The sequence below is a fragment of the Suillus paluster genome (genome assembly GCF_016628075.1).
Source record: "Suillus paluster strain FC165 chromosome Unknown EDB91scaffold_9, whole genome shotgun sequence".
Classification (NCBI taxonomy): domain Eukaryota; kingdom Fungi; phylum Basidiomycota; class Agaricomycetes; order Boletales; family Suillaceae; genus Suillus; species Suillus paluster.
In genome coordinates this window covers 663,504-681,299 of record NW_024537569.1, presented here as the reverse complement: position 1 = coordinate 681,299, position 17,796 = coordinate 663,504, and the positions used below count along the sequence as shown (strand labels likewise).

The following is a 17,796-nucleotide window of genomic DNA, read 5'->3' as shown; positions in this document are numbered from 1 at the left end:
TCACGCTAGAGTAAGAATTCCGATAGGGAAGAGACATCTAACAAGGAAATCGGCTCGACGTAAATCTATGCGAGCGGTGGGTCCTACTACAGAAAGCAAACAATTATTTCCTTGTCGGGGACCTACAGAAAAGAATCGACCAGCTGCCAAAAGTATGACCGAAACGAAGCCACGATCGCCAGTTTGCGTCTGTAAGAGTCTAAGACAGATACGAAAAAAGGAATTACTATAAGTCAAGCCGTGGGTATGTAATACTAAGTATGAGGGAGGTCACGAGGTGCCCGACGAGGGAAGAGATGAATATTACATAATGCGGTGCCGCTTTATTCCCTCCAGGACCCTCCCCTTACTATGGGGCTGGGGTACTAGGTGAGCTAATGATACCGAGGGCGGTCATATGCGGGGAACACAGTGAGTTATATTTATGTGTATATCGACCGACTGAGAAAATTGCGTCGTGCGTCGTGCGAGCCTCAGCGCTAGCGCTCAGATGCAGTGAGGCAGTGATAACCAGCCTGTGGATACTAGCATTTGCCCATATGCATAATATTTTGGATGATATGACTGCTGTGTATAAACGGTGCTCATCCTTCGCGGCCACGTCTATGATAACAAGACCAGGGAAAATCACACGTCCAACAACTTGAAGAGAAAGGCCAAGATGACTCCCCTCGAACAACCGCCGGAGGTGCAACGGGAGCTCCGGCGATGAAAGCGATACCATCGATTATCCCCCACGAAAACGCTTCAGACGCAGGTCTGAACATCCACAAGGTACTGATTATTTTTCCCAATATTTTAAACACCAGTATTGTTCTGATGACAGGGCATCACTTAGTCTGTAGTAGGTCGGCGCAGACCAATTGCTGCTCTGATGCAGAGTCCGTTGCTGTAGTTGTTGAACCTGAAACCCCTCATCACAATCAGCTCTCAATCTACAGTTCTTTGTCGCCATCTCAGGAATCTGCTGCAAGCTTGAGCGATGATGAACTGCCACACGTACCTCGCAGGTCACTGCAACTTCAAGGGAAGTCTGTGCGCATTCGTGCAAAAACGTACTCAAATCGAGTAATGTGAGTATCTTCTATCAATGCCACAGAATTCATGCGGGAGGTTTTCTAATGTTATTGAAAAGTCTGGTTGAGGCAGCAGGGAAATTTGTACAGAAGTAAGCATATCGACCAACTCCGCAATGAACTGTGTATCGTGTGATCAATCACTGTACCAACGCGAAGGCAGAAATATGACCCACTGTCGCGACATGCTCAGTCTGCCAAGCACATCGGGAGAGTATTAATAGCAGTACGGGAGGTCGTAACGAGGCTATTGGTACAAGGCACAAAGGGTCAGTCATGGTTGAATCCTGGATGCAAAGCGAACTACTATTACTCACATCCTTCGTGCAAGTAAGACCTTTGCAGCATTTAAATTCAACGTCATCGCCGCAAATACCAAGTTTCCTAAGGCATGCACTGACAGACATTGATGTTGTCAAAGCAACAACAACAGCGAGGATGGATGAGAAACGCATGGCTTGTGCTATGTAATATGGGATGCGTCAAGAGGGATCTCGAATAGTAGCTCTGATACTGGCAGTAGGAAGACGGTTTGCTTTTATATTTTAGAAATTTGGGAAGCATCAGCAGTTCTATCAGATTCGTTGCGCATGAACGGACTCCAGGGTGAGAGTATAGGTAGAACCACAGGGTCGGCGGATAAACGATCCAGAACATGTAAACTGTAGACGTATGAACTTTAACATGACCTAGTAAACAGTAATAGAGATGCACCTTGTAGACGATGCAGAGAATACCGTCCACGTCTTAATCGTGGTTGAATGTGCATGCATGCAGAAGGCAAAGGTGGAATATGCAACCTGGCGCTCTTGTGGTATATGGTCGGGGAGAGGGGGGTCCTGGCAATGGATAGTGTAAGTTAGCTACGACGTGCGTAGCTAGAGGCGATGCGAGTGCGAAGGGGGTAGATAGACCGCTGAAGGAACGATAATGGTTAGTGTTAGCTTCAAAGGAGGGATGACGGATGCGAGAGATATCGTGAATCGGTAAACGAGAGTGACCGCGTTATAGTGATGATAAGAGAAGATAATGAGACGGGTTCTTCGGGGCGTTCTTCTGGGGGATCTACTGTTCTATTCTGCTCGTTATTAGGAATGTACATGGACTACTTATACTGTAGAATGAGGAAGGGTCGTCCTAGAATAGTTAAAGGCAAGGGCTCGGTGTACGGTCGGTGAAAGCGGTAGCTGAAGGGAGTGGCGTTGTATTTGATAGTGTAGCGAGAGAATGATATAAGGCCTGGTCAATTCTAAAATGTCGTTGTCGATGTCGACTTGACCTCTCGTAAATTACTTACGCGGACCCTAAACCTTTCCTGATTTGGCCACCGCCGCGTCGGCTAAACCTTTGCATGGGAGACGTTCCACACAGTATTCTCGTCCTAATCCTCGATGTATAGAGCCTTTGAAAGTTAGCTACCTAAACCTTGCCATATAGTATTGCTAAACCTTTTCATGTAGTATTGCTAAACCTTTCCCTAAATCAAAGTCTTTTAATATTCCAGCTCAACATGTCTCATTATATTAGTACTGGAAGTACTGCATGCAAAATCGCTTAAACTACTCAAAAATTGCCCGAGCAAAACAGATGCCCTAGTAGACTACAAGTATCACGAACAAAAGGTTTAGGAGGACATTTAGCAATAAAACATGAAAAGGTTTAGGAATACTACATGGAAAGGTTTAGCAATACTATATGGCAAGGTTTAGGTAGCTAACTTTCAAAGGCTCTGTACAGCGAGGATTAGGACGAGAATACTGTGTGGAACGTCTCCCATGCAAAGGTTTAGCCGGTGCGGTGGTGGCCAAATCAGGTTAGGTTTAGGGTCCGCGTAAGTAATTTACGAGAGGTCAAGTCGACATTGACAACGACATTTTAGAATTGACCAGGCCTATAAGAGTTGTTGACAAGGTGAAGACGGCGGTGTTACGAATGGAGGAACAGTAACGAAAGGAAGAGTTTAGCGAGCGATAGGAATTGAAAGGATAGGTACTAATAAAAGGGGTCGGGTATCGTGCTTGACAAACGGTCCAGGCGTTGACGTGGTGGTTGCGGTGAGAGGAGTATCGGCATGTTCCGGCGATAAACGTTTGGTAATCCTTACAATAGTGAGGTAATTGGAAGTGTCGGAAAACGGAGGTTCTCCAGGGGCTAGTACTATCTCCCCTCGAACCTACACATAGAACACTATCGTCCTTTGAATCATACGATATACCCTTAGAGCTGGAGCGAGGGTATCGTTATTTGCCCGAACTACGACTGAGTGGATACTGTTGATCAATGGAGAAAAAATCAAGCCGTGGGTATGTAATACTAAGTATGAGGAGGTCACGAGGTGCCCGACGAGGGAAGAAAAGAATATTAATGCGGTGCCGCTTTATTCCCTCCAGGACCCTCCCCCTACTATGGGGCTGGGGTACTAGGTGAGCTAATGATACCGAGGGCGGTCATATGCGGGGAACACAGTGAGTTATGTTTATGTGTACTATATCGACCGACTGAGAAAATTGCGTCGTGCGTCGTGCGAGCCTCAGCGCTAGCGCTCAGATGCAGTGAGGCAGTGATAACCAGCCTGTGGATACTAGCATTCGCCCATATACATAATATTATAATAATGATTTGGATGATATGACTGCTGTGGACGAACGGTGCTCATCCTTCGCGGCCACGTCTATGATAACAAGACCAGGGAGAATCACACGTCCAACAACTTGAAGAGAAAACCCAAGATGACTCCCCTCGAATAATCGCCGAAGATGCAACGGGAGCTCCGGCGACGAAAGCGATACCATCGATCATCCCCCACGAAAACGCTTCAGACGCAGGTCTGAACATGCACAAAGTACTGATTTATTTTCCCAATATTTTAAACACTAGTGGTGTTCTGATGACAGGGCATCACTTAGTCTGTAGTAGGTCGGTGCAGACCGATTGCTGCTCTGATGCAGAGTCCGTTGCTGTAGTTGTTGAACCTGAAACCCCTCATCACAATCAGCTCTCAATCTACAGTCCTTTGTCGCCGTCTCAGGAATCTGCTGTAAGCTTGAGCAATGATGAACTGTCACACGCACCTCGCAGGTTACTGCAACTTCAAGGGAAGTCTGTGCGCATTCGTGCAAAAACGTACTCAAATCGAGTAACAGGAGTATCTTTTATCGATGCCACGGAGTTCATGCGGGAGGTTTTCTAATGTTATTGAAAGGTTTGGTTGAGGCAGCAGGGAAATTTGTACAGAAGTAAGCATATCGACCAACTCCGCAATGAACTGTGTATCGTGTGATCAATCACTGTACCAACGCGAAGGCAGAAATACAACCCACTGTCGCGACATGCCCAGTCTGCCAAGCACATCGGGAGAGTATTAATAGCAGTACGTGAGGCGGTAACGAGGCTATTGGTACAAGGCACAAAGGGTCAGTCATGGGGTTGAATCCTGGATGCAAAGCGAACTACTATTACTCACATCCTTCGTACAAGTATAACCTTTGCAGCATTTTGAGTCGATGTCATTGCCGCAAATATCAAATTCCACAAGGCATGCAGTGACAGACATTGATGTTGTCAAAGCAACAACAACAGCGAGGATAGATGAGAAACGCATGGCTTGTGCCAGGTAATATGGGATGCGTCAAGAAGGATCTCGAATAGTAGCTCTGATACTGGTAGTAGGAAGACAGCTTTCTTTTATGTTTTAGAAATTTGGGAAGCATCCGCAGTTCTATCAAATTCGTTGCGCCTGAACGGACTTCAGGGTGAGAGTATAGGCAGAACCACAGGGTCGGCGGATAAACAATCCAGAACATGTAATCGTGGTTGAATGTACATGTGTGCAGAAGGCAAAGGTGGAATATGCAACCTGGCGCTTTCGTGGTATATGGTTGGGGAGAGGGGGGTCCTGGCGACGGATAGTGAGGTAATTGGCAGTGTCGGAAAACGGAGGCTCTCCAGGAGCCAGTACTATCTGCCCTCGGACCTACACATAGAACACTATCGTCCTTTGAATCATACAATATACCCTTAGAGCTGGAGCGAGGGTATCGATATTTCCCCGAACTACGACTGAGTGAATACTGCTGATCAATGGAGAAGAGCAGTACTTACTTGTCAGTCATCTTTATGTGACAAGGTGTTACGCAAGGCAGTTGGGAATCAGCTGGATTCGAAACCTCAGATAAACTCTGTAGGAGGAAATGCAGAAAGTTTGGATAAGTCAACGAATGAGTTTCTTCTTCCACACACCCTCTCACTCCCACCTCCAGATCCCTTACAGGCGCGCATGCACGGATAACCTGTCGGTCGGACTGTACACCCGGGTTCCGGCATACAACAACGCCAACGATACGACCCTCTGACGAAGAGACCTTAACATGGTCTGACGTGTCACTCTCCGTACCCCCTCACTGCTTTGTGTGAGGGACAATTAAAGTGGGTAGGCAATGACGGCAGGATTAGATATAAGCAGATGATGTAAGACGGCAGGCATGACATTTGGCGGCTAAGAGACTCTCTCCCGGTAACTCCCGAATAACTACAGACCTGGACGCGGAAGTCGGCGTCAAGTCTGTGCAGACCTTTAGACAGACTGACCAGTTTCTGGAGTCCCCGCGGTTCACGTTGGTTCACGCTGGTTCACAATGGAATTAGAATTCCGAGAGGAAGAGACACTGGAGGCTGATAAATTGACACTTAGGAAGCGATGCAAACCTCACGTCAAACCAGGAAATTGGCGTTCCTCAGATGTGCAAACATATCAGTGGCCATGCTTGTCCACGGATGCTGTCCTCTCGACAGCTATGCGAGTGGTGGGTCCTACTACAGAAAGAAAACAATCGCCTCCTGTTCGCGGACCTACAGAAAAGAATCGAGCTGCTAATTTGGGTGATATGACCGACTCGCGAAGCACGACCGCTGGTTTGCGGAAGAACGCTTGCAAGACGGAGACGAAAAAAGAATTATGCATCGAGCCGTGGGTATGATAACGAGATGAACTGGGGTCACAAGGTGCCCCACGAGGGAAGAGAAGAGTGCACTTTATTCCCTATGGGGCCGGGGCGCTAGGAGTGTGGGCCAATAATATCGAGGGCGATCATATGCGGGGAACACAGAGGGTTATATTTGTTTATGTATCGACTGTGTGGGCTGACCGCCGAGAAAACCGTAAGGATTACTGTGCGACGTGGAGTGCCAGCATCAGCCCTCGGATGGTATGACTGCTGTGGAAGAACGGTGCTCAACCGTTGCGGCGCATTTCGTCAATATGGTCAGTAGTTGCGTAGGCCCTGTGGAGAGGAAGTACTCGTACCCTCTTCCATGTCAATTCGAGACCGAGGATATTGATTCCTCGTCAAACAAATGCATTGATATCTGGAAAAATAGTCAGCGCCAGGATGTCAAAGGCAAAAGAAATCCCTCGCGAAAGTAGGTTCAAATTTGGGAAAGATCATGATAAATGATGGTTTCAGCCCCTCGGGGGGCGACTAGTATATACTTACCTCTCGCGTCACATAACGCCCACTATGTACTTACTTCAAGCACATGCAGCACTAGGCGCTATCCTGGTCACGTGGTGTACTAATAAATCGGCAATAGCAAAGCATATTTCAAAATTTCAGAGCCTCATTGAATCGGTGAGTGATGCTTTGAAGATCAGGAAGTTCCTACGTAAGTATATCAGTGCTCACCGCTCTGGTGTTTGAAACAATCCTTGATATATGTCTGATGATAATCTTTACCAAGTACTGAACAATTTGAAAGTCCGTGCATCGTATCAGTTGCTCTGCCATTGGTCAGCGAATTGCCGAAATTTCGGTCCTTGTCCTTGTCCCTGACTCTGATCTGTTACAAATTCTGTTGATGGGCCTGGGCGTCACGGGATGCGCCCAAGCAGGTGCTATGCCACGGTTCCGTGACTCACGATCAGAGCAACGCTAGCTGACTTTGTGGGAGGTGCGTCTGGACGTCTCCCCGCATATATATTCGAACCACTCGTCCTTCCAATCTTGCGTATCCCTCAATATTTGACTTTGCATTGGTTTGGCAGTGTCGTGACATCGCCAACGGTTGCAGTAACACAGGAAGTCTTGTTCCGTTCACGTGCGTTCATCATTGCACTGCACACTAGTACTGCTATATTTTTATCAAACCTGGAGGCAACTTATCGATAAATCATCTCCTGTGCTACACCGTGCTTGCGCCATTTGAAGATCTGAACACCGGCGACCACCATGAACAACATATATGATGACATGCCGGGTCTAGTTGACGCAGACGCTAATATGCAGCCAGGTATACCCCCTCCACCAGGCGCGACATTTATGGCGGCTTATCCGCGCCCGCACAACATTCACGCTGGGTGGAATGCTGCTATACCTCACCCATATCCCTCATATCCTCCATTCCCAACCCAGTCAGCAGCCCAAGAGCAATGGGCGAGGTGGACTCAGTACTGGCAAGCTCATGCCCCACAACCGCCATCTATGCCGAGTCCTTATATACCTCATCCGCCGCTTAACGAGCCCGTCCGGGGGAGATTAGCTCAACATGCCCCTCGCGGGCGGAGTAATAGCGCTTCTGCGGCTCTTCCTTCGAACTCGCAGCAACTAGCCTCAACATGGGGTGCATGGAACCCCTCGCATTTCCAAAATCACGCTAGACCTCCCATCCATTCATTCGCGACATACCCAATTGCAAGTGCAAGCTTACACACGCCAGCATCCGCAGTCTCGATGTCACGGTCATTATCCGCATCCTACGTGCCTCCAGATTGGCCAGGAGACCCTCCCAAAAGCTGGAGACGGGACTTCAAATTCAAGTCGGGGTTTTCGTCCTTATTTCGAAGCAAGTCTGTATCAAGACTACCTGATGGTAAGTTATCTTCTAATTTATAGGTTCAGGAACGATGCTAATACAGCAGCAGAATCCACCGATAGCGCCCATCTCAACCTTGTCGCTATCCTGCGAAATGACAAAGTTAAACCACCTGCACTTCTTGATCTTCGTCGCAGCCAATACACCCTCATCATTCGAGCACTAGAGCGCCCAGTATTCGCAAACGACTTGATGCAACCAACCACAAACCCGCCGACAACGTTTATGCGTCTCTATCACGGGCGCTTACCGTGGTACATCGATGTCGTACCGTCAGGTAATGGTTCCTACGTCACCTTGGGAGACTTTTTCATGGCTGTATGCCAATCACTCTCTACACGGATACGCAGAGAGGAGTTTTACAATGATGAGCTGGATCGCGACGATAGGGAGGAGCTTAAGCAGGCTTGGGAGGAGCGTTGTGGTACCGAGGAAGAACGGATGGATGGAGTGAAGAGGGTTGATTTCTTGCGAGGAAAGGTTATGTTTCAGGGTTTGACTCGCGGCAAGAGCGGCATGTGGCAGCTGCGCACAGGGAGAAATTACTAGCGGAAAATGAAATGAAGAGTTGTACGTTGGTTGTGCGCAGATTTGACTAGTGCGATTCTGGCGGGCGGCACCCATTGCCCACCAAGATACGCATCGTTGGCTTGAATATTATGGCAAAAGGATTGTTTTATCTCATGATGATCATATGTTGTGGACGTTCAGTTCCAGGATTCGAGCTGGGGGCCAGTACTTACTGGGAGTCTGGGAGATACACTTCAAATACACTTGCCGCCTAGGCTCGGACTTAGGTCGGACTTCAAAGCTACATTTTTCACAGTCCGCCTCGCAGAGTGGAGATATACACCAACGGAGAATCAAGATGGAGATGGACCATTGAAAAGCTCGCATTTCATTGCGCGTACCTGTCACAATACACAGTGAAGTCCTGTGGTTGCACATTGGGGGCTACTTTACTGGGTATCGAGCGGGGCAAAGTAAGCAACGGTGACAATGCGTAGATATCGATGAAGGGAGGGCTTATCGCTGCTCTATTTTGCCCCGGACTTGATGCATTGATGGCCAATGATCAGGTTCAAGGTGATATTTGTGGCCGCGCCATGGCATCGGGCTCACATCCCCTCTCACATTGCAGCAAGCACCATGCCAAAAAGCTGTAATTGTCACCTCTTGGCATGGGAGATTCGCCACGTACGCTCTCTTAAACGTGTTATTTTGCACTGGCTCTTTATGCACCGTAATCCGTGTCGCAAACGGCGTAACGGGGTCCGACTCACTTTTGTATTTTGGCGCGAGATTTACGCGAAGTGCACACCTATTTCTCATGGGTTGATTGCGTTTTGTAGATGGGGTGAATCTTATGCCATATATAAACTGATAGATGTTGTCCGTGTTCGCAGGTAGCGTCGACAGAGGCGCCCGTGGTTGCCTCTTACTCCCCCCTCGCGATGTCGGTCAAGCATTCCTCTGAGGGTGAGCTGCACAGAAAAAAGGAAGGCGAGAAGTTCGGTATGCAGGCTGAGACTCGGGATATCTTCACTGGGGATTCGTTGGACCCTGTATACCAGGCCAAAGCCAGAATTATTAATGATGCATTGCAGGAAATTGGAATGGGAAAGTACCAAGTGAGTGACTCTTCGTCGATCCATTCGTTTTTTAATAGGAGAGAAGTGGTACTTGTTCCTGGTGGCTGGTTTTGGCTGGCTATCGTGAGTTAGATGAGCTGGACGTTGTCTATGTACCTGCTGAACATCTTCGTACAGCGATAATCTTTGGCCGGTATGGTGTTCTTGATATCTCGCGTACTCAATCGTCATACTATCCTCACAGGTTGTTACTGGCTTAATATTGACACCAGTAGTAAATGAGTTTAACGTATTGGGTCCATGGCTGAAACTTGCTCAAGACATCGGCTTGCTGGTGGGAGCCGCATTTTGGGGTGTTTCTTCAGACGTTTGGGGTCGGAGGTATGTTACATCTGAACCACCATCTCTCGTTCTGTCTTGACGGGCGGCGTGTAGGTGGGCCTTCAACATTACTTTGGGCATGACCGGCCTCTTTGCTATTGCGGCCGGGGGATCGATGAACTATGTTGCGCTCTGTTCTCTGACTGCCGTGTGGTCCGTGGGTGTGGGCGGCAATCTGCCCGTCGACTCTGCTGTCTTCTTAGGTAAATAAAAGGACTTGCGCTCGGTTTGGAGGATATTGATGTGTCATGTAGAATTTATCCCTGCTTCTCACCAATATCTGTTGACGGTACTCTCCATTTGGTGGGCCTTTGGTCAACTGTTGGGTAGTTTGGTTGGATATTCACCCGATCACTGCTTATTGTGCATGCTGACTCAATTTAGGTTGCATGGCCTCTTATCGCGGATTTCTCTTGTCCAACCACTATCCCCCCCTCTCCCTGCCCAAGATCCTCAAACGAAGGGTGGCGATATTTCTTGTTCACTATGGGAGGGCTGATGATGCTTCTCTGGGTAATCCGCTTTTTCGTTTTCAACCTGTACGAGAGTCCAAAATACCTCATGGCACGAGGTCGAGATGAACAAGCTGTCGAGGTCGTACACAAAGTTGCAGCCTACAATGGGAAAACAAGCAACCTCACCCTCGAAGACCTCCAGAGGGCCGGAAAATTGGCTGACGCTGCCGTTCATGATGATGTACTCATGGACACGTCTGCTTTGGCTGCCGTGCGGAGGCAGATGGGGATATTTAGCAGTAGTCATGTTAAATCGTTGTTTGCTACTCGGAAGATGGCTTGGTCCACTACTATTTTAATCATTCTTTGGGGTAAGTCGACATTACGAGGCCAATGCTAGATCGACTAATATCTTCATGTTCTTTCAGCCTTTATTGGCCTCGCGTTTCCGCTGTAAGTTTGTTCGTTTCCGTGGTCGTCTTTACTCAGACTTGCTCAGGTACAACAGCTTCGTAACGTACTTGTGAGTGGTTCTATAAAATATGACTAGCTTGCCACCGATTCCTTATACTAGCTTGGCCACCCGAGGGGCAAATTTTGGCGACGGTTCCACATATATCACGTATCGCAACGTACGCCAATTTACTTTCTCCCGTTCAATGGACTCACTTCCTGCCTAGCAAGTCATACTGAGTGTGATAGGTGTTCCTGGAGCATTGATGGCAGGTTACTTTGTCGAGCTTCCATACCTCGGTAGGCGAGGCACCTTGGCAATATTCACCGGTAAGACCGTCGGCTAGGTTGCGCCCCAACTGATTCGATCTATCGTCAAGTGTTGACGGGTGTATTCATACTGGCATCCACGACCGCGCGCACTTCCAATGCGCTCCTCGCCTGGAACTGTGGTTATAGCTACACGAGCAACGTTATGTATGGCGTCTTATATGCTCTTTCACCGGAATTGTTTCCTACGAAAGATCGTGGAACTGGGAATGCGATCGTAGCCACTGCAAACAGGATATTCGGTGTCATGGTGAGTCCATTCGTCCGTTACTGGTGTGCGCCTTTCTATTAATCACCCAGGCCCCGATCATCGCTCTGTATGCAAACCTCACGACGTCCGCGCCAATCTGGATTTCAGGAGCTATCTTCATTGTATCTGGTTTTATTGCTCTCTTGCTTCCGTTTGAGCCCCGTGGTCATGCATCTTTGTAGCTGGGCGTCATATTTCTTTGAGTTTGCACGGGTGGACGGACGACTTCATGGTTGTTTAGCTTGTGTGAGCATAGATAGCTTGATAGTATTGCATCATTGTCAATAAACCTTGTAGACTAAACTGTGCAGATACTAGGAGTGGGGCAAGTGCACGATGCCCCCAGACGTAATTTCCTTTCTACTGCTGGAAAGATAATCAATTCTGAGCGTTCCCCACAATGAGATCTACGCCACAAAATGACCAAGACTCTGGTGGTATTTTTTGTTCGCCTGTAAGCGCTTGGTAAGGAGAGTGTCGACGACAGAGATAATATCTCTACCAGCTGAGCTCCATCGTCATCGTATGAGTCGATATAAGTGAGGGGGGGGGTAACTTACCTAACGTTGATCTAGCGTCAAATCGCAATAACCGAATAATGATCCACCGTACCGCTGACCATGACCTGTCCGAGCCAACGCAGCGCACGCACATAAGGTGAACACCAAGTGAACGCATACTGTTACTTATTGCAGTACGACGACAATAGACCGGTGTCGATGAGGCGAGCATTCGTCAACACCACGGGTCTGGTCAGTCTAAACAGGCTGTTTCATATTGTTTCCAAAGCGGCACGCCACTCCCTTGCGAGGGTCCCCAACCCGCTGTCTTCCACCCGTGACCCCAGGGGTGGCATTCTTCCGCAAGATGTTTTTCCCTTGTGTGGATGCTATGGAGCGCCAAAATAATAGTCCTTGTTTTGGCTGGATGTTCATTGGGCGATATATTGTCGCAGAAACAACAGCCCAACCTGGGGGTTAATTTCGGTGATGTCCAGTCCGAGTCATACTGGGGAGAAGCAAAAATTATCATACAAATGCAATTGACTCAGAGGTTGCAATTATGCTTGTTGGAGTGGAGAAATCATGGTGGGCGGCATCAGAACTTGATGCATGATCATCAGATGATCTGCAGATCTGGTTCTTTCTTCAGCGCTCACAGATGGGATTGGAAGCTGAGCAAAAAGAACAGGTTGCAAGTATGCTCGTTGGAGAAATCACGGTGGGCGAAGAAGAGTTGGTGCATGATGGTAGTGATGCCAATTTGACTTCTCCTTCTCTTGTCCAACTCACAGCAAGTTTGGCGCGGGTAACAAAAGAAGAACAAGTTGGTCGGAGTAGTAATCACTGTGGGCGACGTCGAAAAAAGTTGATGGTGGTGGCAGTGATCATGATGTGAACCGTGTCAACTTGAACTGTCAAGTCACTGACTCCGAACTGTGGCTCTTACAACTTATCCGCAATATTTGCATCAACGTTCGAAATTCCAGAAGTCGATTGTGGCCTTGAAATGTCTGAACAATAGTAGTGTTGTTCTGGCTTAAAAGCAAGCTTCAATCTACGTTTTCTTGTCTTCAACGAGTTTACTTTTTCTTTCCTAACAGTAGCCTCCTCCTCATGGTCGATACTCCTGGCGTCACTGCGCCAAAGACGCCCCCGCACGGCGTCACCGCTGCTTCCCAGCTCAAGTCCACCCCGAATGCAGTTGGTTCTGCTGCTATCAGCGAACACATCAGTACTGTTGGCACTGAGTACGTTCCCTTTTGCTCTGGCCACCGCACCCGAGTATTGACCTTGAACAATGCATGCAGAGTCGGTGATGTCCGTCCATGGATCACTCGGGATGTTGAGGACTTCAGGGAATGCCATCCAGATACAATTCTGCAGAAGCTGCTAGATGACTGCAAAGATACCTTTGTTCCTCCCGTTGAGAAGTCGAAACTATTTGAAGATTCCCTCCAGGCCGTCGTGCAGCTCTGTAACGACCAGAAGATCAAAGGACACATTGAGGGTTTGTAAGTGGGGAGTTCAAATAGCATGAAAGGATACTGACGCCATCGTCCAGCGCCAACTGCACCTTAGAAAACGGTTCCTATATTCATTTTATCCAAGCTGCCAACGCTGCACTCCTCGAACTACGCAGCTTGAAAGTGTCCGGATTGCGCGATTATACGCGCAACGACGATACCGACATCATATTTCATCATAACGACTACCCCATATTCCAAACGCACCAGGGCGCAACGTCCTTGCGGAAGCCCGACATTGTTGTCGTCTCTTACAAAACCGCTAAGGGCAAGAGTGGAAAGGGCAAGGGTGGAAAGGGCAAGGGTAGAAAGGGTAAGGGTGGAAAAGCCAAGGGCAACGATACCGAGGAGGACGATAAGGAGGCAGATGATACGAAGGAGAACGTTAAGAAGGATAAAGATGAGGAAGACAAGGTCAACATTTATATCGACGCAGCGAGCAGCCCAGCAGCCACTTCCAATGGATCGATGTTCAATCGACAGTGGAGTTCAAACGCAAGCGGGGTTCTCTGGCTGGTCCACCAGAGACATACGAGGTGACTGAGTACGCTCCCCCCAAGCCGCCGTATATTGGGAAGAAGCCTGCTGGGCCTACCAGTTCGGCGCCTGCCGCTGCTTCTGCTCAAAGCTCGAACAAGCCATCGAATGAACGTAAGCCACCCAGAGCGTCCACCTGCTGCTTCCTTACTCACCTGCCCCATTCAGCACAACGTACTCGTGGGTCCACGCAACTCAAAGGCAAAGCAGCAAAAAAACGTACTTCTGAACATTTACCCTCCAACGAGCCCGCCAGCAAGCGCTCCAAGGGCAACAACCAGAACCGTACCGAAGACAAGGAGCCAAAAAGGCTTCCTCCTAACGTCCAGAATGGTTTATATGTCGCGGAGATGTTTGCGGCCAATATCGCCAGGCGGCACGTCATCTCTTATGTAGTGAACAGTAAGTCGACGGAATACTTCAGCCCTCTCGTCCAATTGATTCCTCGTGCCAGATGACATCATCTACATGTGGTATTTTGATCGGCAGGACGCCATTCAATGCGCCGGCATCAACTTCGTTAAGGACCTTCCCCGCTTTCTGGTCTTGCTGCTTGCTATGCAGCGAATGTCACCTGAGCACTGGGGTCTTAACACTGAATTCAAGCATGTGCCTGGTGAATCGTGCGAGATTCGCGTCCGCGATGCAGACGGCGATGTAGACCTCAAGTTCGATTTGACGCCCGGTCAATGCACAACTCACTACGGTCTGCGTGGCCGTGCAACCACTGTTTTTCCCGTGGAGAGCAAGGAGCTATCGGATCGACTAGCGAAACGGGAACGGGAGGGACATCGTAGTGAAAACCCTACCGAAGAACTGGTTGCCAAGCTCTACTGGCCAGAAGAGTCGCGTGAGAGCGAAGCCGAAATTCTCAAGAAGGTGCAGAAGATTGCGGAAAGCGAGCCAGATGTGCAAGGTCACGTCCCGGAGGTGGTCTGGTTCCACAAGTTTGAAGGGACATCCACGGCGAAAATTAGGACAGCGCTAGGAATGGACGACGCTAAACGAGGCAGCCGCGCCTTGTATATCATCGTGTTCAAGAAGCTTCTCCCGATCACGACGCTGAGCGGGGACGAGTTCCTCGCCGCATGGTGGCAAGTGGTACGTTGTAAGTGTTCTTTCTTCTTGCGCACTTTACTGTCCATTAATAACTGCGACCCCAGGCCATTATGTCCTCTGGCAGAACGGTGTCCGTCATCGCGACGTTAGCCCTAGCAATCTCATGGTATACAAGACCTTGGATGGTCGATTTATTGGCGTCCTCAACGACTTCGACTTGTCATCGACTCGAGTTACTTCCACCAACAACGAGCGTACGGGGACAGTACCATTCATGGCCCTTAACCTTCTCACGCCCGAAGCCTTCGAAGGCCATGTCGAACACCTTTACCGACACGACGCTGAATCGTTGATATGGGTCCTCGTCTGGGTATGTCTTCGGTATGATGAAGGCGAGATCCTGAGCGAGGGCAGACCCCTCGACGATTGGCTGAAAGCGGATGCTCGTGCCTGCAGGGAGAAAAAGTCTGACTTTCTGGTGAGGATTCAGAACAGGGACAGGACCATAAAACCCTCCCTGTCGCATCAATCCAACTGGCAAATGGCGCTGTCTTGCCTTCACTCTTTCTCATTGTCGTTGTTCCAGCTTGTAATTTTGCCGAACGATGAGTCTGTATTTAGGGCGTGGCTAGAGGCTAACCTACCGTCGTCACATAATAAGTAGCAGCACTCTTGTAATGAACGTCCTTTAACTATAGCTCGGATATCATAGCTGTAAAGAATCGCACTTTCTTCCTGCGAGAAACTCACCGTCGGTCGTGGGAGATTTGCGGTCTGGTTTGCGGTCCAATTGACGGTCCTTTGGGTGGCGTTTGCAGTCCGAGCTTCAGACTGCAAACGTAACACGTGACGACTCAGCCACAGCGCTGGGTTCCTTCTTGGGCTCATTTTCCAATCGCGCTCCACTTGGACCTCGACCACCGACGATCAACATGGTGGGTGGGCTACGACAGCCTGAAAACGGACGAACGGCGGCAGCGGCGGGGGTTGCTATCCCAATTTGGAGCAAGTCAGTGCTGGCCCAACCCTGGTCATCCGCGAGTCGAACCGAACTGTTTCTTTTTTTTTCGTCGTGTCAAGTTGCATTGTCGTTGGCAGCAGTTGGGGCCGCGGGTGTGGAGATTATGTAGTGCATACTCGTGTGTACAGTAGTAGATTAGAAGAGAATGTATGGTTTATAAACTATTGGACAAACGCCCAAGCGAGATTGAAGTTGCCTGTAGAAACAGCTAGGTAGGGATACAGTAGTAGACAGTGCAAATTTGATGGCGTGCCACTGCGCGGATGGGATATGTAGTAAGTGATGAGTCCGGGGGAATGTGATAAAGAAACCCGCTCCTGAGTGTTGGGGGTGGCGAAGGTCAATACTTATGATAAAGAAACCCGCTCCTGAGTGTTGTGATCACCGAGAATTTGGTGTGTCCATTGTTCGACAATGTCAGGACGTGTCGTCAGAAGCTCGCGCCACTTCTTTGCGACAGCGTCGTCCTTGCTTGACAAGTAAGTCTTGCCACTTTTGGTGTAGCGAAAGGCACCACAGGCAGGCTATACTGCTAACATTAAGCATAATCCTCACTGATAAGCAATGAGGAGGTTTTGCAAGTTTATTTGTAGTCTACAGATCCCTACATAATTAAGCTTAATGGCTTCTGAGATTCTCCGGTGTCCCAAACCAGCACTAACGCCTGAAATATTACCAAATTTAGATATTCCAGTATCCTCACTATTCTCACATATCCCTGCCAGCTCTACCTGCTTCACCACAGCTTATCCCCATCACCACTCCTGTATATAAGTAGTAACTTGCATATATATACATAGAAAGACTCAATAGACCGCTTTCTGCATGATCTAGAAGCCTGCATAGCCTGCAGTGCTAATATGTGCACCCCAGGAGGCCAGGACTAAAACATATTTGATTTTTTGCCCCGTTAGCGGGGGAGCGATTCTGATGATATATAGCATGTATTAGAGTGTAAATTGACTTATTACACCGCTTGATTACATCTCTGAAGCGTCCTACATTAGTAGATAGCTCACATACCCCTCAAAACATAAATTAATTCGGATTTTTCAGGGTTTTGACATATTGCCTTGTAAATATTCTCCCTATAACTTACATTTGTATATATATAACATACCAGAAGCTCAGGGCATGAGGACGCTTCCATGTGGTGCTATGTATGTACCTTCTCCTGGTGGTTTTCCCCCTGGGAATTTTTTTCATGCAGCTCCGGCCCTCCAGGATGATATGTGACCTATTCTTATGTATATATAGAATATATTGATCATATAGATATATCAGCACAGTATCAGGATCTTTCTCAGCAATCCAAAGTCTCCTTCTGCCTATACTGTAACATATTTTTGCATATTTTCTATTTTTTACTACATTACCATTGCATAGACTATCTAGACTGTTTATGTATTACCTATGGTACATATTTTAAGCCTTCTCATGGTCATTATCATGCACAGATATGTCAGACTACTGAGATCAGGGGTATAGGGGCAAGAGACACAAATCACACAAATGTCATATTTAACTATTTCTAGGGCGAAATTTTGACTAAATAATATAATACATTGTAGAACAGCTATACTAACAATGTGTTGTAAGGGTGAAGTGTGGTGAGTAATTATATTGTGGGCCTTCGGGGATGTTCTAATGAACAAGTATAACCTCAGTCTCTTGGAAAAGGCTCATGCAATGAGCTAAGTACCTAATGAACAAGTATACTAATGACTCGTTAGCTGCATTCTAGTTGAT

The 17,796-nt window shown here is 48.2% G+C and overlaps 6 protein-coding genes across 6 annotated transcripts; 5 read left to right on the top strand and 1 right to left on the bottom strand.

Annotated features, from left to right (window-relative positions):
- Positions 1-355: 355 nt before the first annotated feature.
- EDB91DRAFT_1334644 (uncharacterized protein) lies at positions 356-2,254 on the top strand (the record flags this gene model as incomplete). Its single annotated transcript, XM_041325460.1, has 7 exons — positions 356-774; positions 928-1,073; positions 1,100-1,168; positions 1,236-1,345; positions 1,626-1,682; positions 1,777-1,930; positions 2,197-2,254. Exons 1-7 carry the CDS (start codon positions 709-711, stop codon positions 2,252-2,254), a joined length of 660 nt encoding a protein of 219 aa, XP_041180772.1. The 5' UTR covers positions 356-708.
- A 2,169-nt stretch (positions 2,255-4,423) lies between these two features.
- Positions 4,424-5,449, bottom strand: EDB91DRAFT_879644 (uncharacterized protein). Its single transcript, XM_041328696.1, has 3 exons — positions 5,178-5,449; positions 4,540-5,129; positions 4,424-4,467 (listed from the first exon to the last, which is right to left on the bottom strand). Exons 1-2 carry the CDS (start codon positions 5,186-5,188, stop codon positions 4,598-4,600), a joined length of 543 nt encoding a protein of 180 aa, XP_041180771.1. The 5' UTR covers positions 5,189-5,449; the 3' UTR covers positions 4,424-4,467; positions 4,540-4,597.
- Positions 5,450-7,300: 1,851 nt separating this feature from the next.
- On the top strand, positions 7,301-8,492 carry EDB91DRAFT_1245145 (uncharacterized protein; the record flags this gene model as incomplete). The annotated part of the gene is made up of 2 exons (XM_041322503.1): positions 7,301-7,940; positions 7,993-8,492. 2 exons carry the CDS (start codon positions 7,301-7,303, stop codon positions 8,490-8,492), a joined length of 1,140 nt encoding a protein of 379 aa, XP_041180770.1.
- A 905-nt stretch (positions 8,493-9,397) lies between these two features.
- Positions 9,398-11,991, top strand: EDB91DRAFT_1315151 (MFS general substrate transporter; the record flags this gene model as incomplete). Its single annotated transcript, XM_041325157.1, has 13 exons — positions 9,398-9,574; positions 9,621-9,658; positions 9,713-9,728; positions 9,780-9,916; positions 9,971-10,119; positions 10,171-10,250; positions 10,301-10,742; positions 10,800-10,824; positions 10,871-10,894; positions 10,946-11,003; positions 11,052-11,154; positions 11,205-11,404; positions 11,455-11,991. 13 exons carry the CDS (start codon positions 9,398-9,400, stop codon positions 11,584-11,586), a joined length of 1,581 nt encoding a protein of 526 aa, XP_041180769.1. The 3' UTR covers positions 11,587-11,991.
- An 816-nt stretch (positions 11,992-12,807) lies between these two features.
- EDB91DRAFT_879466 (uncharacterized protein) lies at positions 12,808-14,171 on the top strand. Its single transcript, XM_041328695.1, has 3 exons — positions 12,808-13,418; positions 13,469-14,081; positions 14,136-14,171. Exons 1-2 carry the CDS (start codon positions 13,021-13,023, stop codon positions 13,968-13,970), a joined length of 900 nt encoding a protein of 299 aa, XP_041180768.1. The 5' UTR covers positions 12,808-13,020; the 3' UTR covers positions 13,971-14,081; positions 14,136-14,171.
- A 258-nt stretch (positions 14,172-14,429) lies between these two features.
- On the top strand, positions 14,430-15,690 carry EDB91DRAFT_1047965 (uncharacterized protein; the record flags this gene model as incomplete). Its single annotated transcript, XM_041313356.1, has 2 exons — positions 14,430-15,075; positions 15,131-15,690. Coding segments are annotated over 2 exons (1,206 nt in total), but the record flags the coding sequence as incomplete, so codon positions are not given.
- Positions 15,691-17,796: the final 2,106 nt, after the last annotated feature.

Bases quoted from the DNA above. Each gene is read 5' to 3' on its own strand.
- EDB91DRAFT_879466 (XM_041328695.1), top strand. From the start codon at position 13,021: ATGGTCGATACTCCTGGCGTCACTGCGCCAAAGACGCCCCCGCACGGC. The intron at 13,419-13,468 runs GTAAGTGGGGAG...GCCATCGTCCAG, and splicing joins AAAGGACACATTGAGGGTTT to CGCCAACTGCACCTTAGAAA.